We start from the raw sequence: 12,357 nt of genomic DNA on the forward strand, positions 1-12,357 counted from the left end.
TAAAAATGGAACCTCCTCTACTACTTGGCCACTTTTATCTGTAAGGAGTTGTAACTCAGCCTCCACTGACACATCTTAGGCACTGTAGACCTACCTCTGTATAATCATGTGGGCCTTTACTTAACTATTTTTATTTAATGCTGCTGGTAATACTGCATTTTAGCACTCCATGGTGCACTTCAGCCTCACCCATACCTCAACCATGGATGGATCACTGAACCTACCTGCCACAAGTTCACTGGCCCCAAGTGTCAGGAGCTCCCAATGGCCTCAACCTGCAAAATTTAAATCAAATTAATACATACCGACGAGGAAAAGACACAACATAACCACCAAGATGCAAAGGAACTGCAAAAAGCCACAAAATTACTACAAAAGGGGGGTAAACAAACACAAAGAGACACACAATGACTACAAAGAGATCCAAAACAACTAAAATACAAAAGCTGTTCTTGTGTATTTTTTAAATTTTTTTTATTTCTCTGATGAATGCAGTTCACTTACCTGACGCATGGATGGATTACTGAACTGTCAAGTGTTTGAGGGATCTCTGGCCTTCATCTGTAAAGTTCATTTCAAAGTAAGTAGAGAAGTCTGAACTGAAAAGGAACAGCAAAAGAGGCACAAAATTACTACAAAAATGGGCTAAACAACCACAAAGAGACAAAAAATTACTACAAAGACATGCAAAATAATAAAAGTACAAAAGTAGTTCTTTAATTACATTTTGTTGACTTGTGAATGTTTTTGTTGTTTTAAATTTCATGAATGGAGGACTTTTACCTGCAGCATGGCTGGATTACTGAACTGGCAAGTGTCAGGGGAACCCCTGGCCTTTACTTGCAAAGTTTCGCTCAAATTAACACTTACCGACTAGGGATAGACTCAATGAGACCACAAAGAGATTCAAAAAGACTTAAAAGAGACAAAAAATAACAACAAAGAGACAAATAATGACCAACAAAAGACACAAAATGTCCCAAAAAGGGACTAAAAAATACTACAGGTAAAATATTACAAAGGCACAAAATAACCTCAATGAGACACAAAACAACTATGAAGAAACAAAAATAACACAAAATTAAATCAAATAATCACAAAAAATGACTACAAAGAGACACAAAATCATCGAAAAGATGCATAACTACTAGAAAGAGACACAAAACATTAAAATGAGAGGAAAAACAACCACAGTCAATGCATCTTTCTATGTAGAGGAGGTGGTGCGGCACTTTAGATATCTGTGTTCAGGGGCCTATTGTCTCATACCCACTTAAGACCTCAACAACATTAATGCCGCCTGTATGTTAGTTCATCAGAAATATTAGTCCAACACGATAACACCCAGAAAATGTCCATTTTTCAAGTACTTTAATTTTTTATTTTAATTTGAAATATGCTTAGCTGATAATACTCCTGTACTGTGAATACTCTGCATACTGTAAATATTCATTATTGTGACCTCTCCCTGTTGTGTTGAATTCAGTGTGTCCAGGCAGTATGCAGTAGCAATGTAAGTTTTTTTTTTTTTTTTTATCAAAGATGTTTTTGCATGCTTGCACTAAATATTTGCAGAATTATGTTCATTTTTGTCACAAGACTGTTTTATTAATATAGTAATGTGTCATGAAGGTAGTTTCATGCAGAGAGTAAAATAGTTTATGTCACATTACACGTTTAGACAGATCAACTAAATCTGATAAGCTCCTTTATTGGTAAATCATTTTTTTTTTATTATTATGCATTACCCTTTGGCACATAGTAACACCAGCACCTTAGAGATGAACAGTTTTTCAAAAAGGAAAAGAGAACAACACTACATTTTTGCATGTGTGGTAATTACACTTCATTGAAAATAAGCCATTTGTTCTGTAAACTTTAGAGGATATAAACATGTTAACAGTATTGGACCAACAACATAAAGCATAAATAAGCATTAGCCAAACATTCATTTTCAAAAGCTGAGTGTTGTGGTGATTATACTGAAGAGAAGCATTTACCTGCAGACCAGATGTTTGTAGCGCTTACTTTTCCATATGTTTTGAGTTATTACACTGATGGTGAACCTGGTATCGATGGTTTCTAATCAGCACATCTAATGGAACATTATAATAGCACAACAGATGAAAAACAGAACATAACCCAAGTATGTTTTAGAATTTAACATCTCCACTAAATGACTATTACTTAAGCCACCCACCTCAACAAAAAATTGTCAGTCGGTGGGATGAATGAAGGATATGAATAAAAAGTGCTAATAAAGATTGTACTGCATGAAATTCAATGTGTCCAATGCTTATATGGAAATACAAGAATACATTTTTTAAAAAACCCTAATAAGTTTGACTTAAATATATTGTAAATACAATTTAATAACAACTTCACAGTTCCAACTGGAATCTCTGAGAGACATCTAAGGACTTCTGATTTTTTTTAAACAACAATTTTATAAGATATCTGAGCAACAAATCTTTACTGGTCGTTTTTCAACATACACACTTCATAACTGTTGAATTTATTCTTGGATTTTGTTCGCCATTTTTATACAGGTGGGCTCAGTTCAAATTAAGTACGTACATTTGATTTGATTGATCAGAATTAAATTGGAAAAACATCAGAGGTGGGACTAAGTCATTGTTTTGCAAGTCTCAGAGTCTTTGCATTTAAGTCCCGAGTCAAGTTCCAATTCCTTAACTTTAAAGTTTTGAGTCATAAACAATAATGTGCTCTTCACCACAATCTAATGCTATTTTAATCACAATTGGTCTTTACTTTTTTTCACCTGTCGCCCAGTAACGTAACAGTTAATGTGATAGCTTTTCATGGTTATCTGCTGCAACTTGAGAGGATGCTCGGAGCACACTTTTTAAACAACAAACTTTTACATTTTTGGTCTTGGTGAACAGTATCAGGTTTTTTCATGTCAAGAGTCCAAGTGAAGTCACAAATCATCAGTGTTTACATACATGGTCAGTTACAAGTGTTTTTTTTTTTTTTTTTTAATCTTGTCGAGTTAAAAGTCATCAAATTTGTGACTTGAGTCTGAGTTGAGTCCACGTCATGTGACTCAAGTCCACACCTCTAACAAATACCTTTTTTCTTCTTAATTTCAGCAGTTCAATATAAGCAGGACACATAGACAACTACATTTTTTAACAGAGGGAATTCAGTTACAGGAAAAAAAAAAAGGGAATTACGTATCCACTTCGAAACCTAGAAATGGGGCTTAACATATTACAAACAAAATGAAATGTAAGGAATTTGAAGTTGTTTAGGGAGGAAATATCTACCCTTGCATTCTTTCACACTCTTATTCCAGACATTGAACAACTATGTAGCTCAAACCACCTTTGTGGCACTATGGACTCTGTTGGCAGAGATTTACTCTTCTTTCCTCTTTACCTGTGAATTTCTTGTCTTACAATCAGTGAGTGACAAATGGTGGAATGATTTTAATCAATGTTAATGCGGAGCAGAACGTATAGAGCCACTTTGTAACTCAGTATCAAAGTATTCTAGGGGGGATTTTTCCTCGGATCACTCTCAGCAATTTACAGTGTTCGAATTTTTCAAAGAGTTACAGTTACAGTTAACTATAAACAGTTATATACAATCGTCTTTGTACAAGCTGATACAAACAAAATGAGGAGAAATGAATTGATCTAAACTGTCAATACAGACTTTTAGATTACACAGAAGACTCCCATGTTGAGAACACTTGGAAGCAACAAGTATTATTAAAGCAAGTGAATTGAACAGATGTGCATGAAGTGAAAGACCAAACATCAAACCTTCTTTATGCTGCCTTACATGCAAGAAAACCTCCTTTATCAAACCTTGTTGGTGTCATTATCTTGTACTATTACCATCATATCCAGCACACCAAGAGATGTACATCATGACATTCACCCCAAACAGGCTGTCTCTGTGTTAGTGAGAGAGAACTGGAACCTAAAACATCTTAAGGCGTCACTCTTTGGATCATGCCCTCCAGAGAAGCACAAACAAAACCAAAAAAAAAAGCATTTGTTACAATATCAATTTTTCCATTATCTCTGGTTGATAGGTTGATGACAGCTTGAGGTTGACTTTCCAATTTCAGGGCAAAAGCCCCCTTTGTCACAAAACAGTCCTACATCTCATCTAAACCGTAGTCCTCTTCAGGAAAGTCTCCCACAGTCACACTCAGGGGCTTCACAAATCCACCATATTTGTTTTCACATTCAAAGTATTGCTTTCCGTCAACACTGTTGGAAAACAATTAATTAAAACACAGAGTCAAAGGCAAAATCAAGACCAACATGATCAACATTGTGCATAGAGATAATTATATATATTTTTAAAGAGATGGTGCTCTTACGTTCCATTGTGCTTTCCCAGGGGCTCATCGTACTTCACACCAACCCAATGGCCTGGCTTGAAATCTGTTGTACCTGCAATGAATGTTTTAACATCAGGTACTCCTTCTCTTAAGTCCGGTCCTACGTCACACAGTGAGAGAAGTGCAAGGACGGCCATTGTCACAGTCGTGCGATCAAAGACAGCCTGGGATAAATATCTGACAGTGTCAGATATGTGGGATGAGAATCTCACAGTATGACTGCTGTTACGTCTACTCACCAACCAACAGAAATGAGCATGAAATGAAGCATTGAGCAGCGCGATACTGCTAAATATTAACTAACTAACTATTTGCTAATACTTACTTCCAGCTCTTGTTGCAAAACTGGCGTGCCAAGTTGGCCTTTTTCCCCCAGCCATGACTATGTCCACAATCCCCTTCTCCTCCTCACACATAAATGCTGCTACAGAAAAGGCTGGATTGTTTGTTTACATTTTTCTCTACAACTACAGCGTTGTATATGAACGACGCAGGCCGACGACCCCCTGTTCATGCGTGCTGACGTCGATGGATGTAGGTCATAGCCTGCGATTCAGTGGGTGATATCATCGCACTGTGCACACATCAAAGTTGATGTCGTACCCAAGTTTATTCTGATCCATGTCGCACAGTGTGGCTTGCACTAAACTTACAAGATTGCAAAAATCTCACAGTCTGCAGGAGGCTTTAGAGCCTGTTTTCACCTGGTACTGACGTGTGCCTTTTGGTGATCTGATCATAAATGGACGGCTCTTTGCCTGTCTGCTCACACCTGGTATTAGAATACCTTCCCACATAGGTCTTGAGTGCCCACTTGTGATCAGATCTCACTTCCTTGCTCTGTGTGCCAATAAAGACATGAATCATTTCTATTTGCAAAGATGAGTTGTTGTTTTTAACAGGTGGGAGGTTTGGCATGCTACAGGCACATAAAATGAGTAAAATCTTAATTAATTGTCGTGCTGCTCTCAGCACTTCGATCTGACAGACAGAGTGGAGCTGTTTCATTGTTGGTGTGAGTTTGTTGGTACCGTTTGCTGTGTTAGCTTGTGCTTATCAGGCAGACGATGAACTACTGACAGTTTGCTGAGAGGGGAGTGGCTCCAAAGACAGCACTTCAGTTCAGTGCGGCAAAAAAAGTTTTCTTATGCAGTGGGGCATCAGATAAGCAAGAACGCCAGCTGAAAAGTCATTTAAAGAGGCCCAGGAGGACACTGAGCAATCGGATCTCAAGACACTGTCTACTTAGCGCTCTGCTCTTATGATCCAATCATCCCTAATGAATGTTCATACCGGGTGTAAACAGGACATTATTGTGATGGTAGGTCAATATCCCTAATATTAACAATGACAGAATAAAAACACATTTTAAATAAAAAATAATTAGCTTATTCATCTTTATAAGTCAGAGGACATGTTTTCCCCATTGTTGTGCATGCTGTAAGATCAGAATTCAACAGCCATAAATTTGGGGTTTACATCCCATCCTATCGGTTAAAAGAGCTAGTAACAAAAAAAAACTTGAAGATTTTTAATCAGACACTCAATATGTGAACTAACTGGCAAGATGAATTACTTGCAGTGTGTACACATTTTGGACAGAGACATTGTGTTGGTCCGATAGTTAAACTTCAAGGATGCTCTTATTTGCATCAGATGAAATGTGAAGGATTTTCTCCTCAGCAGCCAATCTAGCAGTTACTTTTAATGTCCTGAAACTAGCAGAGCGTTGTATAAGAAGGATAACAATTCCTCCTACGTTACTTGTATACATTTTGCGATGGCTTACGATAAATGACACCAAAGGCTGCACTGTCAGAGAGAAAATCCCCAGTCGTACAGGATTTAAAACTGTGTCTTAAAGTATAATAAACCGCCTAAGCTTTACCCACACTTACCAACATACATGACTGTGCCAAGCTTCGTGGGTTGCCCAGTGACCTGCACCTTGCATCTGCTGCCAACAGATATGGCAGCAGCAGCGGCCTTCTGTTCCTCCTCCCGCGCGGCACTCTCAGCTTTCTTCTTGGCCATTTCTTCCTCATTGAAATGACCAACACGATGTTTCTTCATGAATGACCTCGCTGATTCTGAAGAAAAGAAATTGGATGGTGCTCAACACAGAATACCTCAAAACAGCCTGTGAATGCTGCAGAACATCTTCTATGTGATAAGACTTGATGACTCCTGTACAACTCTTGTCATTAGCCCTTTCAACCCAGAGATTGCACTAAAGGGCCATTATGAAGCACCTGCATTATGTTGCTTTTGTATTTTTACACAGAATCAAACAACGGCGGCATTATGTCACTCCAGTGTGTGATTTTTGACAGAATGCCGGCATCACAGAAGCAAAAAAGGCGCAAGGGCCATTACGTGAAATACAACAGCACCAGCCTCTAGTGTGACATAACATTAGTGTTAGCTGCACTTAACAATAACAGTGGCATGACTTGGCAACAACAATCATTTACCAAAATGTCACACCAATCCCTCCGGCTGTTCCTTCTATAAAGAGGTTGACTAGGCACTGTCGCCACCTCCGCTGCTGGTTTAAAGATGCAATCATACATTTTTATACAGAACATCAGGGTGGCAGAATATTCCCACCTTGAACAGGCTGTGTTTAAGGTGCGAGCTGTTTGCAAACGAACAAAACTTTTTTTAGGCCTTGTGTGATGGAGTTATTGTGATATTTTTGTCTAACACTGCAACTAACAATTGAGTTTCATTGCTGACTGTTTTACCAATCATTGTCTGTATCCAGCAATTGATAGTCAATAGTTTATTTTCATCGTATTGGCTTAATTATAAACTAATCAGTTCAGCTTAAGTATTGCATGTAGTATTGTGTAGCTGCAATGTTCTCCTCAGCTGCAGGATGTTGGGGAAATATATCATATTTCTTTAGTACCAGATCATAGCCGTTAATGCTATGAAGATTATAAATTGGAGAGAAGCTTAAGTGTGTCACACTATACCTGATCTCTTCTCATAAGCTTCATCTGAGAGTTCAAACTTCTCCACTTTGGAAACATCATCGAACTCGTTCATCTGACCACTTCTGTCTGTAACCTGTGATTCAGGATGAGACACGGACACTTAAAAAAAGCCAATATCTGCAGATAGTTTGAGCTTAAAACAAGCAAGGTTATGACAGTAATAAGGTAAAAGTAAAGTGATGACAGTTTTATTGTCTTCTTTTTTTCAACATTACATTATCGTAGAATCGTAGTGGAGTTATGAGCTGCAATTGTGTTAAAAACGCCGGTGAACTTATGTGCTCATTAGTACACCTTGGTGAAAAGGATAATTATTTATTTAAACACCACCTGCAGTACAAAGCATGCTTCTCATTTTAAACCCAGTGTACAAGTTTTTTACTGCAAACTTCGGACAGTGAAAATTTTTCAAGGTGTATGTCTTTGGGAAACGTTTAATTACACACAATTTATTCTGCTAAGAATGCATGCTATCTTATCTGAAGGAAGTCTTTGCCTGCAGGAAGACAGAATTGAATTAAGGACCAAAGACTGATCTGGAAAGGTGTTGCTTGCCACCAGTATTTTACTATAATATGAGAGTGGTTTGTCGACTAAACTAAAAGAGCATCCAAACCAAGCAGCGACATACATGTATTCTGCAGTTATCATCCACAGGATAGGAACCCAGCAAAGCGTCGTTGTCATCCATTTTCTGCAGGAACTTGTCAGAGACACTGAACAACTCAAGGTCCATGCTGGAGGGAGATGTGCCCACAACCATCTCCAATTTTCTCTAATGACAATACAAACAAAACAACACATGTGATAACAAATCATTTTTGGGGTATTGGTTTTGTCTCTCATAACTCGAAGAATGATAAATTAATCAGTAATATCAATATAAAATGTATTATGCAGGTTAGGTCTAGAAAAAGCCAATAGTAGAGGAAATGTGTGCATCCTCTCAAGGTGCATAATGTGTGATAAATTGAGTCTCACCTTTAGTTCGGCAATACTAATCCCTCTATTGAACCTGAGCGGCACCTCAAAGGAGGAGATGGTTCTTGTTAGCCGCACACTCACAACGGGATTGGAAACTACTGTCACTCCACCATCCATGATGCCGGTTGAATGGTCAAAAGCTGCAAACAATGGAAAAATAATGTCATGAATTAACCAATAGGAGTGAAACTGATACAAGATCTCACAGATGCACACAAACATTGTAAATGGGTAATTGGGTATAAAAGATACTATGATGTTCAAATTTTCTCCATATCGCACAGCCCTATTCTAAATGTACTGAAAATGCACTAAACAGCTAAAAACAAGGGCAACAACGAAGATGAACAAGGTAAACATGAACATTTGACTTCTATGTACACACATACATACATACATATAAACATAGGCGTGCGTAACAACAGAATTCAAATTGTAGACAGTAATACAATAGTGCAAAATGCAAAGGGTGCTAGAATAAAGATGTAATTTTCAAAGTAGCAGGTTGCTTTAAGAGGTAACTGCATTTGGCAAACAACATAGCTTGTTTGTTTTCATATTAAAAATGATATTTACATGTAATAAAATACAAACAAAAAAACTGTATGTACACACACCATCAAAATATTACAGTAAGACACAGTGGATGTTTGGTGCTGCAGCTATAAACACTAACTGGTGTTAACTATTTATCAGTGATGATTTTCTCATCCACTGTTCTGTTACAAGACCCGTTCAAGTGAAACAATAATGGTCATGTTTAACTTGGTAGATTTAACTTACACACTTTATCCACTATGATAAGGTGCAATTTCACATGTACACATTTTAGCTAGCTGGCTCAGATAAGCTAGCCGGACTGCGTTGACGTTAGCTGTTTGGGTAGCTAGCAACAGCAGAGTCACGCTGGATACAATAAACACTCTCGGCTAGACAGCGAGGTTGAAATACTTACAAATTCGCGTCTTTTCTAAAAGGTAGAAGTAGATTTTTAAACACAGTGTCCACGTTTTACAACGCAAGTGTCGCAGCAAGCTGTTTTAGCCTCTTCTTCTATGCTTCTTCTGTGAAGTGGTTAGCCTCGCTTTACCACGCCAAAAATCACGTGATCACCCAGACAACACACCCCGTTACGTCACACTCGCGCGCTTGTTTGTTTTTTTTTTATCGCAAGGTGTTTTGTCGATCTACCTGAGTATTCAACAGGAAAAAAATCCTCAAAAGTTATCTGTTTTTTATTTATACAAGTCTTTTGTTGTGTTAACGCTGCGACCGTTACAACACCACCACATCGACTCCTGCTACACCCACCTCTGGAACGCTTGAACACCAATCACATCAAGGAGCAAATGAATTTGACCAATAACGTTACACTACGAAACAAAATGGGCTGCGGTACCGCCTACTTACAGGAAGATTGACACGATGGAGGGCCAATCGTCAGGCAGAAGTGAGTCCGCCGTTTTAAACACCCACACGGCGGCGCTGTCCTCTTGTTTAAACCACCGTGGTAAACAAAGACGGAAGTTTGTTTGTTTTAAGGACGATTATTTTATAAATGGCAATCATTTCATTTCATCATTTTGAAGCTAACGACTGTATAATAAGAAAACATAGTCCTCTACTGCATATTTGTACATGTTTGACCTGATGAGCAGTTTGATCTCAGGCTCAGTAAATACCAGCAAAGCAAGCCATGCTTGAGTTGATTTTAATTTTGGCTTCAGCCTCAAAGAGACACAAAATTCTTACAAGATGACGAAAAAAAGTTTTCAAAGAATCACTACAAAAGACTACAAAAACACAAAATGACAAAGGAGAGGCAAAAACTACCAAAAAACACACAAAAGTACCTCAAAGAAACACAAGATGATTTCAAAGTGACAACTACAATTAAAATAAACAAAATAAAATCATCTCTCCAATTTGTAATCTTCATAGCATTAAGTCACAAAACCACAGAAAGATGCATAATGACTACAGAGTGTCAAAACAGCAACAAAAGATGCAAAACTATGTGATAAAGTATATGGTGTGTTGAGGTTTGGATATCATATTGCTGAGATTTTTTTGTGAAAGACGGTCTGTTTGAGCTCATTTGTAAATTCCCCAAAAATGTCTTTTGCCCTGCTATAGTTGAATAGAAAAGATATGAAACATTCCCTGAAGAAAAACTAGACTTTTCTTTAACAATGGACTCACATGAATTACAGTTAGCCAAAGTATTCATCGAGCACAGATAACAGACCTGAGCATGTATGGGCAGAAAAGAGGAGATCAAAGACAACCAAACACCAGGCCGGGAGGAGCAGAGGGGGGCTGAGACAAGCCCACACTCCAACAGCCAAAGATTTACATTCCTACGGATGTTGATGGAAATCTGCAAATCTGCCCAGCATCATTCATTTACACCTCATCTGCATGCAATGCTCGCATGTTTGCACATATATCACAAAGAACATGCAGAATTATGTGTCTGACACAGTTTCTTATCAATGTCTGAGATTCAAGTTAAAGCCTGTACATACAAATATAATTCCTTTCTATTTTTAGTTATTATAACAGAGCATACATCTAAGTAAATCATTCATTTTCTGGACTGAAATGAATTAGTTTTGGTTTCATATAATGCATAGAGTTAATGCAATTGGCACTGCAAACTATGTTTAACCGCATCATCCCTATCAAATAAATAGATTCAATGCAGTTCAATTCAATTCAATTGGATCATCTAGCATGCTCTCTCCCTTTAATAAGCCTTATGCACATCTGTTGCAAACACTAAGAATGTCACAAATATAAATTGTACCTGCTGTGTTGTTGTAAACTGAATTGAATATTTGTACTGACAGTATTTGCATTAGGAAACCACCTCAGGCACACCAAACCACAGGATCCTGTTGGAAAGCTGGGATGACAACAAGTCTCACCTTAACAAACACAGAGACACTGTCTTATAAAGGCGTTATTCATTATAAAGAATCTGTATGTAAACATCCTGAAAATTCTCAGGTTTGCACTAATGCATGATATGAAATTTGGACAACACTTAAGGTCTGAATTTGCACTCTGACACATAAACCTCCTATACATGCTACTGGTTGAAAAGGAGCCCTCAAAACACATTTTCTGAACTGTGGTGTGTATTTTAGAGGAGTCTAGATATTTATCATAAAAAAGTGCCATAGCAAGTAGAATTCTTGATTGTAAAGGATATATCTGTCCACTGCGCCCCTAAAATATAAATAAATAAATAAATAAAATAATAATAAATAAAATGATGAATGAAAAAATACACAACTGCAACACAAGTTAATCTCGACTGGCTCCAGCTCTGGACTGTGACAGTCCCAGTTGTATGTTTCACTTATTTTTATTATTATTATTATTATTATTCTTATTATTATTATTATCTTCACATCCACTCACTACAGCATTAAAATGCTTCTTACACAGTTGCTTATGCATGAATAACAGGGTATAACAAACCTAACAGGGGCCATCCTGCCAACCAAAAATACACTAATGAAATCAGTCACAAAACAACCACAAGACACAAAAGTACAAAAGTAACCTCAAAATACCACAAAACAAAATTACATGGAAAAAAGAACAACAAAAGGCACATAACAACCACAAACTGTGTGTGTGTGTGTGTGTGTGTGTGTGTGTGTGTGTGTGCGCGGGGGTGGGCTTTTCCATGTCTGTGCGGGGCCCCATTGTCTCATAATGAGGCCATGACTTATAGTGGAGTATTTCAGCATGAAAATGTTGCAACAACGTCTCTTTACTTGTTTCATTAAGCACATTAGTAAGATGTATGAAACATTTAATGAAACAAGTTTTATCCTACGGCTCGCGTGAGAGGAGAAGACAGTTTGTAGAGTGAGAGCGAGAAAAGCTGATTTTGGACGGAAATGTTTTGATATTCTGCATTATATTCTAACATACAAAGTTAAGTGTGTGTTTCATAAAGTAACTATGAACAAA

At 37.6% G+C, this 12,357-nt stretch overlaps 1 protein-coding gene across 1 annotated transcript; it reads right to left on the bottom strand.

The window, feature by feature from the left end:
* Positions 1–3,437: 3,437 nt before the first annotated feature.
* Positions 3,438–9,660, bottom strand: tbcb (tubulin folding cofactor B). Its single transcript, XM_042487227.1, has 7 exons — positions 9,323–9,660; positions 8,365–8,507; positions 8,015–8,158; positions 7,363–7,456; positions 6,280–6,471; positions 4,361–4,433; positions 3,438–4,247 (listed from the first exon to the last, which is right to left on the bottom strand). The coding sequence occupies exons 2-7, from the start codon at positions 8,482–8,484 to the stop codon at positions 4,133–4,135; spliced, it is 738 nt and encodes a 245-aa protein (XP_042343161.1). The 5' UTR covers positions 8,485–8,507; positions 9,323–9,660; the 3' UTR covers positions 3,438–4,132.
* Positions 9,661–12,357: the final 2,697 nt, after the last annotated feature.

The sequence above is a fragment of the Plectropomus leopardus genome, chromosome 5 (assembly GCF_008729295.1).
Source record: "Plectropomus leopardus isolate mb chromosome 5, YSFRI_Pleo_2.0, whole genome shotgun sequence".
Classification (NCBI taxonomy): Eukaryota; Metazoa; Chordata; class Actinopteri; order Perciformes; family Serranidae; genus Plectropomus; species Plectropomus leopardus.

Bases quoted from the DNA above. Each gene is read 5' to 3' on its own strand.
- tbcb (XM_042487227.1), bottom strand. From the start codon at position 8,484: ATGGATGGTGGAGTGACAGTAGTTTCCAATCCCGTTGTGAGTGTGCGG. The intron at 8,159-8,364 runs GTGAGACTCAAT...TATTGTCATTAG, and splicing joins TTAGTATTGCCGAACTAAAG to AGAAAATTGGAGATGGTTGT. The intron at 7,457-8,014 runs GTATGTCGCTGC...CCTGAATCACAG, and splicing joins ATGATAACTGCAGAATACAT to GTTACAGACAGAAGTGGTCA.